General features: G+C 40.7%; 1 protein-coding gene across 2 annotated transcripts; it reads right to left on the minus strand.

Moving 5' to 3' along the window:
* Positions 1–10,783: 10,783 nt before the first annotated feature.
* Positions 10,784–25,804, minus strand: aldh9a1a.1 (aldehyde dehydrogenase 9 family, member A1a, tandem duplicate 1). Of its 2 annotated transcripts, none has more exons than XM_036521264.1 (12): positions 25,711–25,804; positions 24,892–25,082; positions 20,759–20,904; positions 16,410–16,539; positions 15,903–16,037; positions 15,363–15,559; positions 13,569–13,709; positions 13,227–13,415; positions 12,952–13,039; positions 12,702–12,843; positions 12,395–12,507; positions 10,784–11,084 (listed from the first exon to the last, which is right to left on the minus strand). In XM_036521264.1, exons 2-12 carry the CDS (start codon positions 25,049–25,051, stop codon positions 10,990–10,992), a joined length of 1,536 nt encoding a protein of 511 aa, XP_036377157.1. In that variant the 5' UTR covers positions 25,052–25,082; positions 25,711–25,804; the 3' UTR covers positions 10,784–10,989. The 2 variants fall into 2 exon arrangements, with proteins under 2 accessions (XP_036377157.1, XP_036377156.1); XM_036521263.1 differs by lacking the exon at positions 25,711–25,804 and adding an exon at positions 25,574–25,702.
* Between the last annotated feature and the right edge of the window lie 1,911 nt (positions 25,805–27,715).

Here is a 27,715-nt window from a genome sequence, read left to right on the forward strand (position 1 = left end):
CGCAGGACTCACACAAGCTATTCATTTCAGCTCTGCTACACTAGGAATAATCGGCGTGATTATTTAAATGATGAGCTAGGGAGGTGAACTTCAAGATGAGATTTCAGCGGAGTGAGATGAATGGAAAGGAGGGGGATAGCGGTACAGAGCCGGCATTGGGGGTACGGTGATATCATGATGGGGTGCAGAGGAGGCCAGAGTTAACAGACCTAAGGTCAGTTGATAGGAATGCAGGCAGTCAGAGAAGTTAGTAGGAGCAAGATGTGACATGACTTTACAGTTAAGTAGGAAAATTTGGTACTTGGTTCTGGCTTTGGCTGGGAGGCAGTGCAAATCTTAAAGAACTGAGGTCATGAGAGAGCGTTGGAATAAGTAAGTAAATGGGCAAGCTGCACATTAAACAACCTGACGTTTTTGTGATGCACTAAAATTAATTTCAGAGTAGCCACAGGGATTGATGTAAATTTTTGTACATACAGGATAAAAAACATGCTTTTGCTGTGCTAGGTTCTTGGCCCAGGTTTTAGTATGTGCAAGGAATATAGCAAGAGGCCTGCAACAGATAGGTACAATAAACAGTATGTCCTGACCCTGTTCCCCATTGTTCCCCAGCCACGTAGAGTCTCCACAATATAGTATTTATGACTGCAGAAACCAGCTTTACTACTCTGCCAGCCTGATCAAACAGTGGCGACAGCGGGTGGATCAGCCCCTCCACTGTAGACCGCTATTCGCAGACATCCTCTGCAGTGAGCTGAAGTAATTGAAATCATCTCCTAGTGGCAAAAGTTGTGCCCCTTGCGGTTCTTTGGGAAACACTGTATACGGGTTTTTGAAGACTTTTTATGCCCTCCTCTCACAAGGTGTTAAATCAGGCAGAGGTTGAAGATTGATCATGTTCCCGCTTAAAAGATCAGGCAGTACAGATGCATCCTTCCCTAAGCAAACATAAACGTAAAAAAAACCTACTCTGTCCTTGGGGTCTCACCTTCTTTCTCGGAGTGGATTTTTGTACGCTGGTTGTTGTGGGGGTGCTCCTCGACGGGCGTTGAGGAAGAGTCCTGCCAATATGCCATAAGATATTGCAGTAAAGTTCATTCAAAGCATAGGCAGTTTTGGGGAGCGGCCAACTGTAACACTGAGCTTGGACCTCCCTGTGACCTCCTCCGAACGAAGAGTCTACAATAATAATAAAATTATCGATTTCTTGCGATGATATGGCGCTGACGCGAAAGGCAGAACAAAGGTGGCTCAACATTCTAGTCGGATCCCTTTTTACACCGCGACTGGCTGGTGAAGTGCGAAAGAAAGTACGCTACCAACCACCTGTCAGCCCTGACCAGGAGCAACAATCAAAGCTAATTGTTGCGAGACTACCACGAAGAATTGAAGGTGAGCAAAACTGTTTTACTTGTGTAATTGTTACAAGGTAAGACTTATGGTCAGGAAATGTTGTTGACTAGTTAACTTAATAGCAGGCAGCTTTAACAGCTACAGCTAACAGTTTGCTTGCATTAAACCAGTCACATCGGGTGTGATTAGCCGTTTAGCGCGTATGCTAAAAACGGTGCGATTAAAAAACTAGATTGGAAAAATTCTAGCCAATTTTAGCTTTGAGGAAACAGCGATTTAACATTAAGAAATATAGCAAATGCTAACTGAAAGCTATGAGAAGCTTAATAACGCTAATGAAAACATAACGAACCATGTGACGTACTTGTGCGTAACATGCGAAAGGGTTAATACTTGATGTAAGCTTTGTGATAGTGTTTGGAAAGAACATTTCTCTCTTCATAAATGGTTAGCCTGAGTTGATGGCATGCTATACATTCGTCTCCATCGGCTTTGCTATGTTGTGAAATGTAAGCGCAAAGGCTACCACAACACAAATTAATTCAAGCAAGCCAGCAACAGTATATTAATATTCTGGGTTGCTGAAGTGTTGTGCATTCCTCTCCATTGTTTTTGCCCTATAGCTATCATCAAAATGAAGAGAAAAAAGGACACTATGTCCTATTTCGCTGCCCCCAAAAATCAAAACGAAAATGATGAGGCAGACATTGAGACAGTCTTTCTCCACAGATATCAGCAAATGTAAAGAAGACCCACCGATGCAGCCGAACTTGAAACTGTTTCCAAGGACCTTGATGGGGGACAGGAAAAGGAGCTTTAAGGCGGCCTGGTACAACATGCACTTTTGTAAGTCGCTTTGGATAAAAGCGTCTGCTAAATAAATAAATGTAAACGTAAATGTAAACATTCACCCCTGGCTTGAGTATTCTAAACTATCGGACTCTGCGTATTGTTACGCCTGCAGACATTTTAGCCCTCTTAATAGCACAGGCACAGTATTTGACTCGCCATCCGGATTCAAAAACTGGAAGAAAGCAACCTACAGAAAGGGGGGTTTTGCAATCCATGGCAAGTCTGCGCGGCACAAACAAGCAATGACTGCATGCAACACTGGCAAATGTCCTAAACAAGGAACATAACAAACAGGTTAGAGAAAATCTGGAATATATAAAAACAGTAGGGGAAGTGCTACTACTTACTGCCACACAAAACATTGCTCAAAGAGGACACAGTGAGTCTGCAGTCTCAGATAATAAAGGGAACTTCATGGCGATTCTAGAGACAATTGCTAACCACGACAAAGCTGTTAGAAAAAGGTTGACTTCCATTCATAATGCAAAGTGTTGACTTCCATTCATAAAGTACACAAGCAAAATCATTCAGAATGAGGTTCTGGATTGTTTGGCAGACATGGTTCGAATCGATATTACAGAAGAAGTGAAAAACAGTGAAGTCTTCAGCATCATGGCAGATGAAACAAAAGATGAAAAAAAGAGAACAAATTTCTCTGTTACTCAGGTACTATTTCAATGGAGCTATCCAGGAGAGTTTTCTCCATTTTGAATCTGCTGAGAGGCTAGATGCAGCAGGGCTTACTGGAAAAAATAATCCACATATTGGAAAGTCATGATCTAGAATACAAAACAACCTTGTAGGCCAAGCATATGACAGTGCTGCCGTCATGAGTGGTAAGCATACTGGGGTCCAGGCAAGAATCAAAGAGTAAGTCAAATATTCCTTTTACATCCATTGCAATGCCCACTGTCTAAATTTAGTTTTAGTAGATACAGTCAAAGCTGTCCCAGAGGTAGAGGAGTTCTTCTCCTTACTAGAAAAACTATATGTGTTCACATCTGGGTCATATGTCCATCCTAAATGGCTAACTATACAAAGAGAGATGTACGAAGGTGCACCAAGAGAACTCCAGCGATTAAGTGACACTCGATGGGTGTTACGGCCAGGCTCCTGCCAAAGGTCACTACAGGCAGTCACAGGGCAGTTAGCAGGATAAATATTCCGCACATAAAAACACAACAGCCCGGCTACTCACTCTTCAGTGTTTGGTCCAGCCGGGCAGACGACACAAGAGGTGAAGTGCTTCGAAGCTGAACTGGTTAGGTAGTATTGATACGGGTCAGAGGAAAGGTAGATGAAGAGATAGCAGTGCACAGGAATTTCAGAAAGAGTGGTTTGAGAGAGAGAAGAAGGTAATGTGGAGCAGATAAAAGATGAGTTCTGGAGATCAGTGCGCAAAAGAATGAAATAAAACGGTGGGGACCGGCCAGGCCGTCCTACCCAAAACAACAAAACAAAACTAGAAAATAAACGCGACAAAAATGCACTACCGTCTCACGAACTTTCTACATATAGATGCACTTAAACTCTGTATAAGAGACAGCTAGATACACACAATATACACACACTCTGTAAAGTGAAAAAAACTTCTCTCTGACATGCTACAGTCTTCATCTTTTCAAAAGCTGTTGATTTAGTTGAAGCATTAGTTCAAACATTGAATGACTTGGCAGGAGTCATTTTTTGATAACTTGTGGTTAAGTGCTGAACATTACTGAGCAGTGTGCCGCAACTAAAACCGCACCTCATTCAATGCTGTTTACTATTCAAAGTAGTTCCCCCTCGACGCGAGGAATTCACAAAGTAGGCGTGGGCTCAGTGTGTTGTTAATAACCGAACACGCGCATTTGTCGTGTCAGTCCAGCCGGTACATCTCCAGCAGGACTGGGTAGAACTAGGAAGGGGAACCGCTTCGAGCATAACTTACTCTCAAAATTATTTTACAAAAGTCACTAGAGGCGAATATGAATGCTTCTAACAACGGTAAGTTGTTTGAGTAAATCGGTTCAAGAATGCTTGGCTAGCCAGATAGCTACTGAAAAGAATCGAAGGCGATTTTAGGTTTTTGTGGTTGTCACAATTTTTATTAAGGACTGCATTTCAATCGTTTATCGAGTAGCCTATTTGCTGGTGTTACACATGACTGGATATCTTTGTATTGTGTCCACGGGTAATGCAGAAAACTCACCTTGATTGTTAAAACTTCTTGCCCGTCACTATCTATGCTAAGATAGCTAGCTAACGTCACTGGGACGGAATGAATTTAAGTTTTTGTTAGTAAGCGCAGTGTACAGTTGTAGAGGCTATCGTGTTATAGTCTTTAAAAAGTAAAAGATGCCACTTATGGGCACTTTTTGTCTACGCGTTCTTATCAACAATAAGAATTGTGACAATAATCACAGAACGTAGCCGGGGTCTTCCAATAATGGCGGAACAAGAGTTCCGATGTCACTCGTCGTCATACTTCCAGATGTTTGCAGATTATGTCTGCAGGTAGTTAAACTATTTTACTAGGTGTCAAGGAGACGGCTAACTTTTCGTGTAGGATGGAGAGGAGACAGATTAAGGGCAACTGCCATCAACTTTGTTCGGCCTCAGATAAAGGAACGAAACAAAACTAGTTTCCCACACATGCCGTTTTATTTTGTAAGAATCTTTGTTTGGCATAAAGCCCATGTCTCTGAATCCATACAGGTAACTGTACTCTGGTGTCATCGATTAAAGTTATCTTTGATTGTCGCTACCTTTTTGTTGCGAGTTGCAGTAACAGCTACAGCAGAATAGACACCTTTGCAAGTACCATGTGTACAGTAGCTATGTATTACGGTATAACAGAAAAGTAAAACATACGATTTGTGGGCTGGCTTCTGCTATCGTTTCTTTTCAAGAATAACACAAGGCGGGTTACACCATTAGTTTTAGGATTTGTCGTAGGATTATCAAGTTCATAGCAGTCTTCCCACGTACATCTTGGGGTGGGGCAGGGGGACAATGTACCTGCGAAGTCCCGCTTGTGTGTTCCTGTTATTTAATAACAGTGACTGCATTTTGCTAATAATGTTGGCTACACTGGCCATATATACTACTTACGTTTGGAAGACCTATGTAGCGTCATAGTTTTTATTGTGTTTTTACTTGTTAGGATACTGAAATACCAGCATTGTCAGCAGCCATGCCCTTCACTTTGTGCGCGCGCAGGGCTTCGTTGTAATGCCTGTCAAAACTGGAAAAGTTTAATATGAAGTCATGCAGCCTTCTTGATGGCTTCTCTTGATAGCTGAAATTTGGAAGTGAAATAGCTGCCACAGTGATTACTTCCCATGTAGCAAATCTCATTTATTTGCACACTGAAGTGACAACATGTTTAATCTGTAATGTCTGGAATGTAGAGAGCCCTGTGTGCCAGCGACTGTTCACCTGGCTTTCTGCACTCTCCAACGCCATTCAGAGATGGAGCACTTGCTTGGGAGGAGATCCTCACCGGGACACAGGTAATGCATCCCTGCCCTTAGAAGAACTTCAGAAACTGTGTTGAGTTGGTTTGAATGAGGCGAAAAATGTCAGTCGTGAGGGACAGCCCCGCAAGCAAATCAGTATGTAACCATATGTCATAACCTGAGGAACTAGGAGTTAGAGAGGATCTTCAAACAACACTGCTAATTTCTGTAGATCTTTCTGTTTAGCATTTAAGTATTCTGTGTATAAAGATTTGTTTTGTGGAAACACAAATGCATATTTATCATGCCATTAAAGCTTACTGAACTGAATCAAATCATTCTGGCAGCAACTGAATATAATAGGTAATATTAGGTAAATTTAATTGGTTGGTATCTGAAAAATATTTCTCCAGCCAACCACACACAACTGTTCAAAGCTGTACTAAGGTTTCTGTAAATGTGGCAATGTAGCGTAGTGGTAGGGGGCAGGGCTCAAAACCGAAAGGTTGCTGGTCCAGTTGCCTGCTGGGGCGCTGCTGCTGTAGTCTTTGGGAAGCTACTTATGCCAGAATTGCCTCAGTACTTATCCAGCTGTATTGATAGTTAAAATGTAAAAATTGTAACCTGTCATTCCGGATAAAAGTGTCTACGAAATGACAGCAATGTAATATGATGATTCTGCCTATTCCAAATGCAACATAAGATAAGAGTAGATAATTAGAAACAAGTTATGTAATTTAACATAAAATTGGATAGAAACTGTAAGTCATCCATTGTTGATGCAAGGACAGATTGATAACTATGGGTGTACTCGCACTAGGTGATCTGTACTATGCCCGAGCACATTTGACCCCCAAGTCCAGTTCATTTGACTAGTGTGATCGCTCCGTACCATGCCCAGGCCTGCTGGAAGAGGTGGGCCGGGCACGGTTCATTTGGACTCGGGCATGGTACGCATCAGTGTGATCGCTAACAGTGCCCAAGCACGGAACTCGAAGACGTCAATGATGCGACTGTCCCATTTAACAAATATATCCGTTATAGCAACAGTTAGCTGGATATCTGTTAGTTATACGCCCAGTCATAATAAATCCTTTAAACCATCATTTGATTAGCTAGCTGACTTCCTTAAATATAACAAGCTGGCTATCTACAAAATGATCTTTGATTGGTTAGTTCTGTAGATCTCTACTTAAAAATAACTCTTAGCTTGATTACTAACAAGTGAAATAAAACTAACCATACTATACGTGGCGATGTAGCATTACTGTTGTCAGGGGCTTAGTCAGAGTATCACAAAGGAAGCAGCCAACCTGTTTAAGTAGCTAGTCAACAATCGTTCAGATAGGTAGCCTGTTTGCTAACTAGCTATGTTTGTCAAAACTATCGCTAGATAGCTAACGTTAGTTCTCCAGCCAGTTAGCATCGATTATGCAACGCAGCAATTTTCAGTTAATCATGCTGCACGTATGAGCAGATTTTTACAGAGGCAGCTGATGTTGAGGGAGGAATTTGGAGCTTTACTTGCTGACTACAATTCACGTTCATCAATAAGGTGAGAACCAGGCTGAAAACTCCTGAAGCTGCTTAACAACAAACTGATAATTTGAATCAGCTGTGTTGGAGCAGGGAGAGATCTAAAACATGCAGAACAAGGGGTCCTCCAGGAGAGGTTTAAGAAACGCTGTGCTAGATGACTAAATGTAAATGTAAATGATGCCGCTGCTTGGCTGTACTTTGTGATGTCAAGCAGCTAGCGGTTACAGAGGTGGGGTCTCCATGCAACCCTGCTGTTACCACAGGCATACTGCAGCATTGCAGTTCCTTCTGCAGTTGAAGTGAAAGTGCGTATATGAAATTGACTCATGGCTACTCATACATTTCTCCCTAGAAGATGACCAACTGCCTCTCTCTGTTGAGGAAACTGAACCACATCCAGCGACCACCTCCAGCACTGTGCGGCCCTGGTTTTAAGATAAACAGCAAAGTTGTGATTTTTATTTATTCATTTTTTTTAATAATGTGGAACTACTGCTTCATTCCAAGGATCTAAGGGAACAGCAAGGGAATGGAACCTTGGAATGAAGCTAGTTTACTCAGGGAATTGTATTCCAATCATGGGCTGTAATAAGCTCGTTCCCCTTCATGCAACCCTATTTTTGGAATAGTAGTAAGCTCGTCGCACCATGACAACCTCTGCAGTTACACAAGAGTGAAACAGCGGCAGTTTTCCGACAGCCACTGGCTGCGCGCAACTGCATTTTTCAACTGCGAGTCACAGTGCACTACAGCAGACTCAGGGATTGTTGGAGGATATAGCTGTTAGATGAGCAGCCTCTGCTAACATGCCCATCCTGTCCCTGGCAGAACAAAATGAAGGCCGTCAACTGAAGACACGTTTGCAATCAAAACTGGACCTCACCATTTATTTTATTTTTATAACTATAAAAAAAGTGTCCTTCATATTTGTACTGTACATCCTGTTTGACAAATTTAGTGCAAGAAAAAAAAGCACTTTTTTCAACTGAGTAGGGTTGGGCAATATCAAAATTTTACAATCATGCCTTCCTGGGGAAAAAAAAAAACTGTGGTTCTTGTCATTTACGACACAACAAATTATCACTAACCGGTTATATTTATACTGAGTGTGGACTAACCTGACAACATGGAACAAAATGAGTCCTAAAAATTTTTTTAAAGGCATATTCCCATTGTTTGTCATATCCCCATCTTTTTATGAAACTTGCTTTCTGCCAAGTTGACAGGTGGTTTTCAACCCCACTTGACTCTTTCAATCGGTTGGAAACCAAAAAAAAAATGGAGCTTCAGTTGTGTTTTTCCCCAGCTTCTCTAAATCTTAGAAAAGTACAAATTAAACATTAAGCTCTGCTTCACCTCGCAACAAGCACACTATCTGATTGTCAGATTACCATTCATTATGATTAGTACACAATTAAATTCATTCAAGCATTTTGATATTGCGACAATGAAGGTACTGCGGACATGATTTTCAAACTAGGGTTGCGCAATGTCTACCAAATTGGCATATGACGATGTCTACAGTGAAACACTGTGATGGACGATGACATGGGGGGGTGGGTAGCAGTCGTCTTATAAAGATAAAACCATGAAGGAAGTAGGCCTAGTTTAGCTATAAAGGGTGCTCTTGCTCCGTTTTTTTTCTAAATAAAGGTGTGATCGGGAACAACTTCATTCTTTTATTTCGATTTATAGTAACATTTTATTTGTCTTTCATGGCTATTAGTACCTAATCAGGAAAAAAGTAATTAATTATTTAAAGTTGCTGAAGTCCGGCCAGATAATTAGCCTAAGCTAGGGCCGCTTCAAATGTAATGCGGAAAATTAGGATTATAACAGCCAGCATGTGACAATAAATCAGCAAGAGTTTCCTCTAGTCATTACAATAATAATAATTCATTGATTATACTTTTTCTAAACATGAAATATAGTTAAATGTGCAGGGCAAGACATGGTGAGAAAGGGTTAATAACAATATAACGATTAGGAATTATTTGTTTAGTTTTAATCTTCAGTTTTGCGATATAAATAAAGACTCGCCCCCTGATTTACTGAGATAGGTGCAAGCCAGGTAGATTTAAAAAATAATTTTTATGTTTGCGCCTCAATTAAAACATGCTTTCACTGGGCAGTCTAGTGTGATTAACCCTTTCGCGCGTACGGTCACACCGGTGGCAATTAGTACACAAGATTGGAAAAATTACAGCTAATTTTAGCTTTGAGGAAACAACAATTTAACATTAAAAAAATATAGCAAATGACGCTTTGAAAACTATGAGAAGCTTAAAATGAAAACATAACTAACCACATAATGTAATACGCATAATAATGTAACGCTACATCACATAAGTTATGTGCAAAAGGGATAAATAAGCTGATACATGATGCAAATACATTTAACATTACTTATGTAAAATAACATTACATTACTATTTTTGACATTTAGCAGTTGCTCTCATCTCACCCCACGTGCAATACGATACACCCTATAGGAAGTACTGTGTTGGAATGAAGAGCCCGACACAACCCTGAAGTAAAACGTCGGCATGTAACGGCTGGGATTCCATGGCCATAGTTAATTACAACATGGGACAGTGATGCGGCAGGGTCTCCCCTAGTTTCCTCCCTCAACACACTCTGTAGATGGGCAACCTTGTCTTTGTACCATGCTCATATACACATTCATATGAGCACTTCTCGGGGTTACCACAACGTTCAGTGTTTACAACTGTATCTCAGCTGTTTTTTGTTGCGGCCCTCCAGTACTTGACACCATTGAGGAGATTAGTATCAGGGATGTCTAATGCCAAATGGTGCTACAGTGACATTAGAGATATTAGCATGAAATGATGTATTATAAATTCAGATTATTTGCATTTAAATTAATCATTAAATGAGCAAAGCTTTATTGGAAATTAATATCATGTAATTTAAAATTAGGTGCATTTGTAAATAGTGTACAATGCAAAAGGCTATCTATTTATGTTTTTTTCCTGCTGTGAGCCGTCTACAAATTTGTAAAGTTTTGTCTGAAACAGATGTACAGCATTTCATTAAAAAGATTTTTAAAAAAAATCTTGTGCTCATTCACTAATAAACCAATTTACTTATAAAAGCAATACAAAACCAAGATGGAAAGACAAGATGGTAAATTTATTAGAAATGTGGTATTTCAGTCAAAGTATCATGTAATATTCAAAAGACAAAAAAACAAGGGTGAAAGGTAACTGACTGAATTACAGAGACTACATTACACATTTCTAGCTGGACTATTCAGAAAAATGTTCTTAAGTCTAACAAAGTAACTGTGTTTCAGTCTGTTTAATGCCCTTTAAAAGCATTTTAAATGACTGGCAAGCTGCTAAGCAGGACTGTAATTACTATTTATACCATTTATAATTGCCATCAATTAGGCTAATATTACAATGTCTGTGTGTCTTAATTTCAAGTCCAACATTTTTCAGCTGAGTTTGATGCAAAAATGATTTTGCAGATAATGTAATCCTTTTTTAGGCTATTTGCATATTTCAGACTATTTGGATGTTGGGTAGATGATTTAAAAGTTTATTATGACGATTAGTGATAGAGATATATAAAAAATATATACTATTGCATTCTACCTATGGCACAGTATAGGCAGTGGAAAAGCCTTCTCATCTGGTCAGGGGGATTTTAGATTACATCAGCACAGTAATACTGGTATGAATTGAATGTTGGGTGTTAGAAGTGTGGCCAGTTGGCTGGTTTAGTGTTAGTGCTCTGCATTCAGCATAATGGTCAGTGTAGTAAATGTTCACACCGAGATCTAGAAGAGGCTGTCAACGTCACCCATCTCAACCACCACGGTCTTCAGCTGAGAGTAATACTCTATAGTCACCTGGCCATTTTCCCTTCCAAAGCCTGTGGGGAGAAGGGGAGAAGTTATGGGCAGTACTGACCAAAAACTGACAGTTTTAGAAAGACAAGATTGAGCCTCATATTTAATAATCTTGCAGTCATGCAAAGGAAAGGATTTCAATTTAAAATTTTAAATGAAATATTAATTTAGTGGAATGCTTTTCAATTCAGCTCTTAGGAGCAAATCCTAAAATTACATTATAGTTGGTTTTTCCCCCAATTTCTCTTTTTTGGTCACAGAAAGATTGGGCAAATTGATTTCTGGTGAAATACTGTGCTCCTTTGCCCCAAACAGCAGCTCAAAACAGCGATTTAATGGTCCAAGCTAGGGCCCCTTAATAAAACCTAACCCTAACCCTCGCCCTTGGCAAACCACCATATTCAAGTTTTTACATGATCTCCATTTCTAAAGCTGGAAAATTACAGAAGCAATTCAGTTAATGACCTTTCTCAAGGCTACTGCATCAGCTCCTCTCTCACTGAGATGTGTCCAACATGGTTACATGACCAGTTCCCCCAAACCATTTCATTTTGGCTTTTAACAGTTATACAAGCTTACAAACAGGAAATAATAGGGGGAGAGATGTGTGGTTTGATCATTTCCTCACACAGTACAGGATAGAGTTATGTGCATATGCCACAAAAGCATAGTGGAAAGTACATCAAAACGTATGGGTCAATGTGGGGAGTTACACAGATCTATGAAGATATCTTTTAGGCCTCTTAAGCCCTACACACTTTTCAGGCCCTCTCACTTAACACAGCTGTATTAAGGGACCCTGCACCAACAGTGCATAAGCATTATTCTTTTTGAATGGTTAGTGTTTCCAATAGAAGATATGGCCAGTGAATGGTTAGATTATTGAAAAGATTTAGTTGGGATGCACCTATGTGGGTTGTAGTTAATAATTAAAATGCAATCAACATGTTGTCATGAAGATTTGAATATCACCCCTAGAGGCTGACTATACATTATAGATGCCTTAATGTAATATAATGTAACATTTGGATTACAATATGGTTGGAATGTGGTTAGAATGCCTAGAATTACAACTGGAATGTGGGTTTGAAATGTGACTGGGATGGTTAGTACAATGGCAATGTAATGTGTAGTACAAATGTTATCAAAGTACAGTCAGCACCCATAACATCACACTGAATGTTTTTAATTTTGCCAGGACATATGATAAAATGAAATGAGGCACCTGAACTTGCATTTCTCAGGAGAATGATTACATCCTGCAAGTACTGCAGTGGGGAAGTTAATATCACTGTGCACACTGTGCATATACTGACACGATGCAAATCCGTACCTGACATCTTATAGCCGCCGAAAGGCACCTCCACGGGGCTGATGTTGTAGTTGTTGATGAAACAGGTTCCTGCCTGCAGATTTTCTGCTACGCGATGGGCACGGGCCACATCCCTACGTCCACAGAGGAAATGCAGTCAGTGCTGGCGGTGTCAGAGCTACAGCAGTACACAGGCTCAGTATTATTCTGCTCAGTCACTACTGTAGCATACACAGATTGTTCCATGTTGTATTTTGCAGAATTGTATTTCGGCTGTCAGTCACCTGGGACAGGCTTTTGTTTGGAGGTCTGAAGGCTAGGCCAGTACCTTGTGAAGACGCCTGCAGCCAGGCCAAAGGTGGTATTGTTGGCTCTCTGCAGAACTTCCTCCTCTGTGTCAAAAGGCAGTACAGACATTACAGGTCCAAAGATCTCCTCCTTGATACAGGTCATGTCATCGCTGCAGTTATCTGTGGAAGGGAAAACGCAGGGATAGGTCAGGGCGAGAAAGACAAGGCAAGACAGACAAATGGTGTCTTACCATTTTCACAAGGTGCCTGAATGAGGCGAGGACTCACCCAGAACACACGGGGACATGAAGTAGCCTCCCTGAAGTTTGGGGTCAGTGGGGACAAAGGGCTCCCCTCCACACAGTACCCTGGCACCCTGAAAATACGCATGAGCATTTCAGGACAGCTGGCAAATAAACCTCAATATTACCAATTCAAAAACAATTTCACTCCGACTTGCATAGTACTGTGGTAACATTAACATAATAGAGCAAGCGTGTCATTAGAGTTGAGTATAATAAAAGATCTCAGTCGGTCAGCAGTGTATACCCTCCACTCTGTACCTCTTTCTTGGCTTGACTGACGAAACCTAGGACTCGGTCAAGGTGTGGTCGGCTGATCAGAGCACCCATGCGGGTTCCATCCAGCAGGGGGTCACCGACTGGGATAGCCTTGGTCCTCTTCACCACTTCCTCCAAGAACTTGGGCAGAATCTCCCTCTCGACAAAGACCCTTGTCCCGTTACAGCAGACCTGGATGAAGAAAACTGCTCATTGCACTCATATTCCCCAGCCACAGGGTGGAATTAAAGTGACCAGTAAAATGTGAACAGCCCACCAAAAAATCTGTAGGCCATGACACATGAAAGTAAGCTCAGCAGCATATATGAGCTTGTAACTGCATACCTCTCCTTGGGACAGGAAATTTGCCATGAGCGCCCCCTTTACAGCATTATCCAGCTCACTGTCCTTGAAGATAATCAGTGGTGACTTCCCTCCCAGTTCCAGGGTCACAGGCTTCACCCCCTTCGCAGACATCTCCATGATCTGAGACAAGGGAGGGGATGGATCACTACACAGCCTCGCTCTCAGTCAGCCCAATGACATCTTGGGTATCAATCATAAAACTACACTGAATTTGTGAAGTTGTGTTTCAGGCAAAGTTTATTTAAAATTATATTGTAACCTTTCAAAAAAACACTGTGCCAAGTTTTATTTGGCACTAGGATCACACTGTCATCATGAACGATAACACCGATGAAAAACATTATGTTGAGGAAGTGGTTACTGTTGACTACATCCGTTCCCCTGTCTATGAATCACTGCGGTTAGATATGAGTGCGAAATGAATGAACAGTAAAGAGTGAGGAAATGGTTCATTCATAACAGCCCAGATAGGAAACTCATTTATCTTTAGTTAATATGATAACAAGTAGTGTGTAAACACAATTATAACCCAAGATTATAAGCCCCGTTGTAACATTAATGTAAATAAACATTCAAAGGTAAAAACGTTAAAACATTCATTTATAATAAGAATAATAAACTGATCATTTCTCTTATGCTAAACATACATGCATACATACAGAGAAACACCTAGCCCATAAGCTAATATTTTTAATTTACTTTGCTTTCTAAAAAAAAAAAAAAAAAAAAAACAATTTAAGTACCACAGTAAGAAAATATATATGAACGTACGGACAATAAAATGTATCCACATAGTGCAGTGCAGTGTTGGGGAATTCCCTTCACTAAGTTCTCAGTTTGACTCAGCTTTGTTTTTTATGCTTCTGTCTGCTCTGTGAAACCCTGTTTATGAAATCACAACAGGACATCAGGCTTGTATCAAGATGGCAACCTCTTCTCTTTCACAGGACCACTGAACTGAGAAAAAAAAACATCCACTACACTCATATGCAGCCAATGGCTACTTTGCACTTTACAGGTCACAGTCCACCATGATGAACTTGGCATTCACTGGTGGTAGAGCTGGGCGATTTTCCTGATTTTCTCGATTAATTTGATTTATTTTTTTAAAGATGATTTTCAAAACAGGAAAATCGCTCAAATCGATTTAAAAAAGCTGAACTTGATCAACGTTCTCCAAGTAAGCAGCAGTATGTTAACCATTTTTATTTCATTCCGTGATTCATTTATTGGCTAATACTTGAAGTTTGAGGCAGTGTCCTACTCGTCTTTCAGTCACACTACACCTTAACTCTGTCGCGCGTGAATACAAAATCCCAACACAGCAAGATGGAGGCAGGTAGCAGTTCACAGCCAGTAGCAAAGAAAGGTGGAAATATTACTTTGGTGGATATCGATTGGTATGGATGGTACCCGAGTGGTAAGATGAAGAAGCCCTAGCCAATCTAATTGTGCCTATCCTATCGGCATAGTAAAGCCTATGCGTTATCAGAAGGTTATCAGAACAGATCTGCGCCAGAGACTGAACAAACTACCAGTAATTATGTCTTTGTAAAGGCATAGATGTAAGTATATCAGTCTAACTGCTCTGCATTCATCTGTTGTTCTTGGACAGTGGGAGGATGTGCAGAGACAGTGCAGATAGGGATGCGACCCTTAAGATCCTGAAACTGAAAATGTACCCTAGCGCACTGGCACACCACTGTGATTCATCGGGTTGACATAAACTGGTCGTAAGGGACAGGGGTAGGAAAGGTCTGGTTGAAAATGTACCTTCTTGCCTGTGGGGACACTGCCAGTGAAGGACACCTTTGCCACCAATGGGTGGTGGCAGAGCAGGGTGCCCGTCTCTGCTGCTCCCTGCACTACGTTGAAGAGCCCTTCTGGGACTCCAGCCTGGGCGTAGATCTCTGCCAGCATAACAGCTGTCACCGGAGTCATAGGTGAGGGCTTGAACACCATGGCATTGCCTAGAATAAGGTCAGGAGAGCAAGAGAGTGGAATTATAATATCACTGATTTACTAATGAAGGGTGGGGGGGGATGGGGGGGGCTGTGTGTCTGAACACCTATCAGTCCCATTCAAAACCTCCATAACCTCACATGGCTGGGATAAAACAAACCACAGGGTTCAACAAGCCATGCAGCTGACTGAACCAAAAGTAAAAAATGTAAGCTTCTGAGTGGCTAAAATAGCTCTCCTCCTTGGCATTTTATCACATGAACAGCATGCGAATCCCTGGTATGCGCAATTCGAGACCCGCTGTGATGTCTTGCACAATTGCATGTGTAAGTGAGGGTGTGTGGGTCATACCACAGGCCAAGGCAGGGGCGGATTTCCAGGCCGCGATCTGGAAGGGGTAGTTCCATGCACCAATGCCCACACACACGCCAAGGGGCTCACGCCTTGTGTAGGCAAAAGCACCCCCTGGAAGCTGGATATGCTGGCCTTGGGGAGAAAAAGGAAACCACAAAGTGTAAGTTTCTACGGAGTCAGAGTGACTGGAATTACATTACATTACTGTCATTTAGCAGACGCTAAATAGCAGACGCGCTTCCATCAGATTTTTTTTTCTGTCCTTCTATTTGAGATATTAAATAATGTATAAATAATTTTCAAGTTGAATCAATTCAATCACTAAATCAACATATTTAATGTGGCATATTTAACAAATGAACCAAACACCTTATTTACCATTAAAGTACAGTGATGCAGAAAAGCTATGCAAAATTATAAGACAGAATGGAGGATGGAAAAAAGTGAGTCACAATGAACTACAACATCAGTATTTGTCCCATGCAGTCCTTTCTCAGTACCCACCTGCAAGTGTTCCAGCCATGCCAGCATAGTACTCAATGCACTGCCAAGCTACGTCTATGTCCACACGTGCCTCTGTGATGGACTTCCCATTGTTGATCACTTCCATCTTGGCAATCTCATCTCTCTGTTCCTGTTCATACCAATGGGGCAAGTTGACGTAAACAATGATGCAATAACACGTTTTAACATTTTACAGACCAAACTTACAGCTGTGAAGATAGAGGAACAAGACTTGATGAGAGCAGGTAACTAAGTAAGAGCACTACTTTATCGAAAGTATTGGCACACATTACTGTACATGGTTTCAAACCAAACACCTCATTGTTCCTTTGGAGAGTAATATGAGCATCAAAGTTTCACTGAGAAAAGAGACAACATGAATCAGGAAAAGCCTGACAGGGGAACCCACTGCATTTTGTTTGAAATCTGTCTGTACTGTGCCAAAAAAGGTCTGGGCCTGCTGGTGCAGGAAAACCACATCACGCTTTTTAAGATAAGCTTAAAAAAAAAAAAAAAAAAAAATCTTCCATCAAGCAGTGTTTCAAGTTTGGTAGCTGGGGCTACGTTCCCAAAGTCTTACTGAAAAATTAACAGGGTCATTCTGCCTTTATTAAACCAATGCTTCATGCACTTCAGTCACAGATCCATTTCAGATCATTCTATTCCACAATCTACTCCACAATCATTCTGACAAGTAAATATGATGTCTGATTTGATACCAATATATATAAATACATATATATAATACATATTATATACACACACACACACGCTATATGGACAAAAGTATTCGGACGCCTGACCATTACATTGTAATGACATTGTATTCAAATACAAAGTATGTATACTTTAATATGGAGTTGGTCCCCCTTTTGCAGCTATAACAGCTTCCACTCTTCTTGGAAGGCTTTCCACAAGATTTTGGGAGTGTTTCTGTGGGAATTTGTGCCCATTCATTCTGTAGAGCATTTATGAGGTCAGGCACTGATGTTGGACAAGAAGGCCTGGCTCGCAATCTCCGTTCCAGTTCATCCCAAAGATGCTCGATGGGGTTGAGGTCAGGGCTCTGTGCGGGCCAGTCAAGTTCTTCCACACTGAACTCATCAAACCATGTCTTTTATAGTCCTTGCTTTGTGCACTGGGGCACAGTCATGTTGGAATAGAAAAGGGCCTTCCCCAAAGTGTGACCACAAAGTTGGAAGCATAGCATTGTCCAAAATGTCTTGGTATGCTGAAGTATTAAGATTGCCCTTCACTGGGGATAAGGGGCCTAGCCCAAACCCTGAAAAACAGGTGTGGCCAAATACTTTTGTCCATATAGTGTATATATGCCGCATAATGTAAAAATGGTCTCACTCCCCACTCTGCTTAGCAGCACACAACTAGCATCCTCACAGGGTGAGAAACCTAGCTAGGGGTCGGCCAAAACCATTAGGCCCTCCGTTCGAGTCCCAAAGCACGAGCTTGGCGATCGCGGGCTGTCTTGTTCAATATACCATTGCATTCTCTACTTATGGAGCTGCGATATTTAAAAATGGTCTTACCCCCCTCCAGAAGCAGAGAAAAGCTTAGCAGCACACAGCTAGCATCCTACCAGAGTGAGAAGAAACTTAGCTATATATTTTACCTCTCCTCACATCACTGGTGCTTTACAAGCATTGCAAATAGCAATTTTGTTATCTGTTTCAGATACTTAAAAATACTTCCATACAGCTGACATGTTAAAGCTTGTTGCTGGCGCTCATAATAAACATTTAGCATCATCGCGTGCACATAGTTAACATGTCAACTTATCGGCCACTCACATAGGCAGAAATGTTCATATCTGCCAATGCCGATAATTAACTTCTTACATTTTTATTGGCCAATACCAATGCCGTGCCGATATCATTGTGCATCCCTAGTTTGTGCCATCTAATCCAATTTGCCAGGCATAACATGTAATGAAATTTTGAACATACAAGCATGACCATTTTTGTGACAGCTGTAAAGACCTCATATACAGCACCGTATCAATCTAATCATGGAGACACCCTCCTACATTCTTACACTCCTACTCCCTAGTGAGTGAGTGAACGAGTAAGCGATTTCGGATGCAGTCTTCGTCTTCACAACGCTTCTGCTAAGTAAGGTTGCTGGTTATTAAAATGGCGCTTGTATCTTTTTACTGCAATTCTGCATTGAGATTTAGGGAATTATTACTTTAAAAAGTAACAGCAGCAGTAAAACTGTATTTCACACTATTATGGTTAAACTTTGCAATAAATCCGCGGTTCACATGCGACAGCAACACAATCTCTACACTGGTTTTCATTTTCATTCATTCTCTGTAAAGATGCATGTATTCAGCGTTCATCAGTCATTTATAGTACTGCAATCCATACAAATATAGAAGGGCCATTTCAAGTAAGGTAATAAAACTATTTTCCCCAATATGGATTTGTGCAAATTCATCATTATGAATAATCAGTTTTTCATACTTAAGCCTCCATGACTACTAAAGGGACCTTTCAATTATTTGGCAATGGTGTGAAGCTGAAACTTCCATTGAGAGTCTATCTAACTTTGTCTTCATGTTGTGGTGCAGATCAATACAGGGTCACACCTTACTATTTGAGAGTCTCTGTACTGAAGTGATTCATGGCTTTTTAAAAATCATTCATGTATTTCCCCATTTCACACCATCTGCTAACCATACATAAAAATGCAGACGGTCGCCATATTCCCATACAGTTGTGAGTCAACTACTATATCAAAGAGAAAGACGCCACACTTGACTGTCAGAGTGAAACTGTATTTCAAAACTATAGTAAAAGCCACCAGTTTCATGCAACAGAAAGCAAAGCAGAAATATTTTAGGCGTTCATGAGAGAAACTAGGTACATTACTGTGGGGCGTGTGTTGCCATTTAATTATAGCAAAGTGCAATCTTCAATCAATTAATATAGTCACTGCCTGTCAAGAATGTGGCTGGGTTTTTTAAAAGCCAACATCCTGGATGTCCTTTTTGTAATTTTCTAATTATAGCTGCCCAGTGCCCGGGAATGGATGATCATGTGGCTCAATGTGAGCATGAAGTTGCTAAGATACAATATACAATGACTTGGTATGCAGCTGATATTCCCTTCCCTTCGGGAAGAGTTCATGACAGTGGATCGTTAATCTGCTGATGCAGCAACGTTTAAATGTCAAAGCGCACAGCTGTGGAATATACCTAAAACAACCCTGAGAGGTTTCACACCACTTTGGTAACATACTGCCCTCTCTTGTCCAAAGTACTGCATTGCTGGCTGCATTGTAATGATTACATGCTTTTTGTGTGGCAGTATTTGCACATAATATCTGGGGACATTAGAAACATATTACAGTTAAGATAAATGTTGTCATATCCATCTAAAAGTAAGCAGTGCCCAAGGTTCTCATTAATGCATGATACTGAAAGCATGCTGTGAACCTCAAAATGGCTTATTTTGTAAAGACAGGCAGTCACGTTAATATTCATGGTAAAATTACGCACAGCTTCTACATTCTGCATGCTAAAAGATCTATAAAGCCTCTGTCATAAGTTTTCAAATTATATTTCCTTTTAGTATCATGCATTAATTCCCATTATGAGGGATTAAAGGTCCATTATTCATTTCATTTCTGTAAAACACAACACTAAGAAGAAAAACGCAAATATAGTACATAGTCTATCACACAAAATTTTTACACATGTTGCCTACAGTGGTGTGAAAAAATATATGCCCCCTTTCTGATTTCAGGTAGCAGGTCCTGAAAAGAGCAGTTCATGCTCGAAGACCAACCAGTCTGCCATAATTAAAGCAGTTCCGCAAAGAAGAGTGGGCCAAGATTCCTCCACAGAGATGGGCAAGGCTCATATCAAATTATAGGAAGTGTTTAGTTGCAGTTATTGCCACTAAGGGTGGTCCAACCAGATATTAGGTTTCAGGGGGCATTTACTTTTTCCACAGGAATGATATGGGTATATGTTAACTATTTTCACTGAAGGAACAAAATAACATTAAAATACTACGTTTTGTGTTTACTCAGATTTCCTTTGTGCAATATTACATTTTGTTTGCAAATCTGAAACCATTCAGTGCTCCAAATAGGCAATAATAAAATATCAAGAAGGGGCAAATACTTTTTTTTATACCGCTGTATAAATGTAGTGCATATTGCAAATATTGTGTCAGAATATTGGAATACTGTATTTTGCATTACGGTACTGTAGTCTTGGATATGTAGCTTCGCTGAGGTTCTAGGAGAGGAAGTCTTAAAAAGATGTTTTTAAATGTGCCCCCACATCTCATCATCAATACATATTTGCACGGCTGCATCCTTACCCTGATAATGCGAGCTGCCTCCAGCATCACACGTGCTCTCTCCATACCAGCCATCTTGCTCCACTTCAAATAGGCAGAATGGGCACTCTGAACGGCCTGATCCACCTCCTCAGCCCCACATGGTACCATTTCACAAAGGACACGTCCTGCAGGTACAGAGGGTAGCCGTTAAAGTCTGTTACATGCATTAATGTTTGCTGCAATTCTTGCCCAAATTTGGCGGGCTTGTTGAAACCATAGATCGGCTTAACACCTTACATCACAAGGACCTCTTTTACACTAGCCTGGGAACCCAGGTTTGTCCTGAGGTTTTCCTGGGTTTGTCTTTGGTATAAATGGGTTATCAGACCCAGGAACACCACCTGGCTCTAGAGATGGTAAAAGAGGGATCGTGTAAAAGAGGGATCCTGGGATGCCTTCCTTGCACATGTGCACTCCTCGCTTTCATTGCTACATTAGTCACATTTGCTCGCAATTTCTATCATGAAGGACATCAGAAAAGATCTCCTCCTGTGCAGACACTGGCTCTGACTTGAATTCCATTCCATCCTGACTCTGAATTCCAGTTCCTCTCACGGAATCTCTCATGATTCCATTCAATTGCGTAAACCAATGCTTCTCAAACTGGGGGGGCACAAGACTGTGGGGAATTCTATTCAGATTAGCATCACATATGAACTGACATGGAGAAAAAAAGTTTTCAAAAAATACATCAATAGTGTTTATTGTAAAAAGCATTCACACTACTGCATTTTTCTCAGTCTTACAGCTACACATTTTATGACATAGAACTATAAACAAAAATATCAATGCAACTGTCTGTTTTTGAGTCTTGTAGGTCATTGTAGCACTGTATCCCAGATTATCTCAAAATTCCATATGCCCTTTGTCACAAACTAATACTTCCCCAGCCTGAATACCCTCCTAATCTACCTGTGTAGGTAAAGGTTAGACAGGTATATGCCCTGACCTAGAGAGTCTGAAGGTAGTGTAGGCAAAAAAACAAAAAAAAAAAAAAAAAAACAAATGAATGGCACGAGGCAGACACCTAACCTCTTGCAGCGGAACTCACACACTCTTGTAAATTCCTCTGCATGTACACAGCCAGTTCTGTCTGAGGCCCTGCACTTGCGGGAACATGCAGTCTTGGCAGGGATTCTCCTCACTGAATTTTAGATTGTATTTTTTGTATTTTATTATTTTATTAAAATCTGGTGCTGCAGTGCAAACCTTACTCCTGTTATCCATGGTGGTGAATGTGGCACCGTTGATGGGTGACTTGGAATGGTGCTAAGGAAAATAAGGGGGGCAACAAAACTAGGCAGTGGGCCCGTGAACCCCCTCCTAGTCAAGCCCTATTGGGCTCTGCTTCCATCTCAATGATGCTCAGATTTTCCCACAAAACAAACCATTCATCATCTCCTCACTTCAAAATTGTCGCCATTACCATTCACTCCTGCCCCCAAGTTTCTGAGATGCATCATATTTGTAGTTGGGAAGGGAAGGGCCACTTAGGAGGGGCCTGCTGCTGCATGACGACGTGTGCAGTCGTGACAAAGAAAAATAAAACCAATCAAGAGTGCGTGTAAGACACAAAACCCTGATCCTAACACCTCAGAGCACAAATATTGAATCTATCAACCTAGGCAGCTATGAATCGAGCAAGTCAGCTGGGAAACTCACAAAGTTTACAAAAATGGATAACTTTGTCCACAATTATACAGGATGTCCACAAAAAATAGCAAATATTTATTTATATGTTCTCCCTAATATTACATTTCTCAATTATCTTCAGACATTTGTTTTAGACAAACTGTAATTTAAGCGAGACAAGGAAATCAGATGGGAAACCTGGGACTGTAATGGTCTAGTGTAAACAAGGGGAACCTAAGAAATTCCTCAGTTTGGTATAAGTGGGTCACAAGGGGGGGGGGGGGTTGGTTGTTTACACACTAATACAGACGGCAATACCCTTATTGAGCATTATGAATAGATACTTCAGCAGAACATCAGAAGCACACAGGTATGGACAAGTATTTGCCACCCCCTTGTGGTAAAAAGTATAACAACAACTAGTTACTAGGTATTAGAATGACACTTGGAAGTTAGAGCACTTAAAAATGCTCTGTACAAAGAGTACACAAATACTCTCTTGTACATACAGTCACTGACTACAAACCTTTTTTTTAACCTATAACTTTGGTTCCCAGAATACGAATACATCCAATTCCCAGCACCCGGTCTCTCCTCCCAATGCAGAGTGAAATCTTAGCGTGTAATATATCTGAGAACCATAAAGGTGTTAATATGATTCAAAGTAATGTTCAAAGGTTCCCCTCATTGACATTGGACACAAATAGGTCAGCAAATACAAGACATTTCCAATGTCCTGCATGTTGATTCCGGGACAGGATCCATGCCAACACAGCTACAGAATCGCTAGATTGAAAAATAGGTTTAAATGTTCATAATGTTTAGTATACAAATATTAAAAGATCGCATGAAAACAGTACATCTGGTGCCAAGGTCCAAAGATTTTTGAACAGGAGATATTACACAGTGCATTAAAAACACAAACAGATACACATAAAGGTGAAGCCGTTCAAAGTATGTTTAAAATAAATGCATGAACCGATTATCAATTCTCTAAATGACCCCAAGTAAAACATTCAATTTTATTTCTTTTAATAGCTCACTCTACTACAAACCCATAAAATCACTAAACATGAAGTGAATGATAATTCTATAGGTAATAAGCAATTTGACCACTGTTGTATGCACATCTGAAGAATTCTTTGATAAGCCGCTCAAAAAAAAAAAAAACGTTAAAATCAGACACTAAATCTAGACACTATCTTAATTGTCCTAATGTAGCTACTTACTCAGCAAGCACTGGCACACCCAAAAGACACCTGATGCTACTGTCTCTCATTTACAATTGTTGACAAAACAAGAAATTTCAGCTAATTGTATTGAAATATTAACCTTAAAATTACCAAGAGGAAGGCTTGCTTTGTTCTCAGTGGTCTACACGAAAGTCACATTTAATTTGTAGGGAGAAAAGCAGTTGCAGCTGGCCTGCTTATAGGGGGACTGCATTTGTTACGATGTGGGATCCAAAATTCTAGCAAAAGTTGTTAGAAGACGATCCTAATGCACAGTTGGTGGTCACAAACTGCTGCTAACCAAGGCAAATGCGAGCTTGAATATGTAGGTCTAGTTGATGAAGGTTAAAGATAAACGTGTCGATAATTAATTTCTCAGAACACGGGATAAATGAACCTTGGCGAAGCTATTGCCTTATCAGCGATAGTCATCCACAAGTGGCCTTGTGCCTTATAAGGAGAGACAGCAGCAAGGAGGTTTAGAGATCTGTAAATCTGCAACCGATAAACTTCTTTGACAGTTGTCTTCACCGCACTTCACACTGAAGTAATCTGCGCCGTATCGAAACGGCAACGTATGGTTAAAAAAAAAAAGTTGAAAGCGTACCCGAACACGCTGCTATACAAATGCCAGACAGAGAAGCCCCTCTGAATATAGTGCACACTAAGCATCTATCCCTTCGTGTCTATTGCGGTGTATATTTAGCCATGTGTTACTCAAAGTGACTTAAGGGGAATGAATGCTTTTCGAAGCTCTGTTACATACAACAACAAAACAGAGGTATTGAACTTGACAAAACATTTCTCATTTATGTTTCTATTTCATTTCAAATACCCGGCATAACAGGTTGAAACTATGCTCCAACTGATGGCTAAGTGCAGAGTTCGCATAAGGTCAAAAGGACCGTTAATACGTTGGGGTAAATGCAACAGGCAAATGATTACGCAACGCTCCATAAAAGTGGTGGTGAAATCCAAGACTTATGCAATTCCAGTTTAATTTCTACGTAGACAGCTAGATAACTATGAACTTCGCCTCCTTTCGGCTCCACTCAAATCACTACTCCGAAGTTAACTATGAGCCGGCTAACGTTTCACCCACTGCAGACCGAAATTCAGAAAGACATTACATAAACACACATGCATCAATAAGGAAAATACGTCCTCCCCGTTGCCGAAAACCTGAATCATTTGTTTCACTTGAAAGCACGTGTCGATTCGTTCATTTGGCTGGGTATCAGTTCATACCTGTGGCAGGTTCGTATACATGTTCCGCGTTTTTCGCATCTTTGGGCTTTACTCTGCCCCCGCACCAGAAGTTGAGCGGTTCCTTCACTTCCAGAGTCCCAGTTGAAGCGCTTCGGATGACAGCAGCAGGTAAAACAGGAGTTCGGAGCGGCTGGGCCATTTTGGTGAATGTCAAAATATAAGTGAAAGACCTGCACAAACATATTTCAAAGATTTCAAAGAAAAAAACAGCACTTAATTTTGCCACAATGCTTGTAGACACCCATGCAGAATAACGCCTTGCTAAGTGGATACAACTGGCTAGCTAGCCTGCAAGTTTAGGTACAATCAGCCGTCGTAAAAATTTTGTGAACACATTCGAACAACAGCATTACTTAAGCACCTTCTAAAACGAATAGTCTCGCTACCTCCCTTAACAGCTGTACACTCTAACAGAATAAGCTGTGATAACCAAAGTAATGGTTACAGCAGTCAAACTCATGCAAACTTCAGCATATACGACGATGTCGGTCGGGCTTGGCAGAGTTTACCATCTTTAGATTTTCATATTGACTAACGACGCTATTTAAACTAAGAACCGTAAATATTTAGCCACCATGCATTTAACTTTAAATAGTCAAGTTATGCCAAGTCCAAATCACTTAAAAGATTGATCCGAATATAAACTTATTAAAAAACTTAATTTGCATTCCCCAGCAGAGCCCGAAGCGCCCCGGCCATTTTTCTCGGAGGCGTGTTTTTCTGTTTTGAAGCTATCGAACGTTACTTTCTCCTGCAACGAAGGGGGCTTGCTACGTATCTAGCGGCAGCAGTCAATACCTCAGTTGCACAGGGTCCTTCTCCGTTTTCCCTGGAATGGAATTAATATCCTTCGCTTATTCACCTATCATTTGAGGTTTGAACTTCAACCCCTTAAAATCTCACAGGGTCTATGTATAAAAGTCACACTGTATAGTAAACGCACCACGTTGTGAGCACGGCGCAATATAAAAGACATTGTTCCACGAAGTGGGCGTAATAAAATATCAAGATACTAAATTGACACCATCAATGATTAACATTTTGGCAATCGTTTGGGTAATTAATTATACACATAGTTAACCACATAGTCAGAGCAATCTACGTTTTACACCAATACTGACACTTTTGTCGGTCCCTGCTGATTTCATGCATACCAACCTTCCCTTGTGAAATCATCTCAGAATGATTGATTTCGTTTGCAGCTGGCTTGCGAGTTTTGCCTCGAAACCGCGAAACAGTTTTTTTCTTTGTGATTCAATGGCGAGCTCAAGTGAAGCGTGCATTCCACAAAAATTATCTGTTACACTCCACCCGGTTTATCCCCACTCACTACAGGAAATGTGAGACCAACGTGTCAATTGAGACGTTGGCACACTGATGTCATAAATCAAATTCATCAACGCTTTAGTCAATGTATAACACTCTAATTACATGACAGACGATTTAGCAGACGATCCAGAGCGATCTGCAGCACTAAAGAGCAGAAGTGTATCCATTCAAACTGAATGAGCACCAGTGTCAGACCAGGCGATAACGATACTCCCAGACCAGTGAGTGTGAGCATAACACTATGCAAGCCCTAACACAACATAACTGCAATCTGACAGAAGCCAAGTATGCTACGATACAGCAGTCCCTAGAACACAGAATCAAAATACATCACAATACTAGACATAAAATAACAAATACTATAGGTAGTAGGAGTTAGGGGGTGGGGATTGAGGTGGAACTGAGATGCAGTCTGAAGAGCTGGGTTTTCAGTCTGCATCAGAAGATGCCCACTGATTCCACTGTCCTAACCTCCCTGGGGAGTTCATTCCACAAAATTAAATAATTGTCATACAAATGATGAGACTTATTTCAATCTGGATAAGAGAGTCTGCTAAATGCATGTAATGTAATATAATGTAGTGACAAAGACCAGGAAGGTAATCTGTCTTGGGGGGGGGGGGGGGGGGGGGGGGGCAGGAAGAAATGTATATGTATAAGTTCTACCTTGAAAGGCCAAATGTAGGAACATTTGGTGCCCAAATATATAGGGTTGTGTGCATCACAACAGTCCCATGGATAACAGGTAAACTGGTGCCAAAGGTAAAGATGAGGCACAGAGAAATATGACATGGGCGTAATAAAATAGTACACTACTAAATTGACACTATCAATGATTAACATTTTGGCAATCGGGTGGCTCATTAATTATGCAGCTAGCTAACTACATAGTCAGAGCAATCTACTTTTTACACCAATACTGACATTTCTGTTGGTCCCTACTGGTTTCATGCATACCAACCCTCCCCTTGTGAAATCATCATTGATTTCATTTGCAGCTGGCATGCAAATTTTGCCTTAACTAAATTGTGAAGCATTTTCTTTCTTTGTGAGTCAATGGCGAGCTCAAGTGAAGGCGTGCATTCCACAAAAATTATCTGTTGAGCTCCACTCAGTCTACTCCCACTGACTCCAAGAAATGTGACATGCACATGCCAATTGAGACGTTGGGTCACTGATGCCATAAATCAAATTCATCATATAGCAATCTAATTATGTATTGACACTAGTTCATATTAACATATTCATAAACAAACTAAATCAGTGCCTGTTTAGTTAAATGGAGCTGTGGTCCAGTGCAATAAGTGAATGTAACAGGCTGACAAGGTGTAAAAATCCAAGCCATGCTATAGAGATCAACAACCCCCACATTAATGAGTGCCCATTTTCTGCCATTGAATTGTTGCTGCTGATTGATTTAAAGCTGGCAATATAGCTAGGTTTGCGCTATTACTAGCTTCATTTTAAAGTTTCA

Source organism: Megalops cyprinoides, chromosome 2 (assembly GCF_013368585.1).
Source record: "Megalops cyprinoides isolate fMegCyp1 chromosome 2, fMegCyp1.pri, whole genome shotgun sequence".
In the NCBI taxonomy this organism is placed as follows: Eukaryota; Metazoa; Chordata; class Actinopteri; order Elopiformes; family Megalopidae; genus Megalops; species Megalops cyprinoides.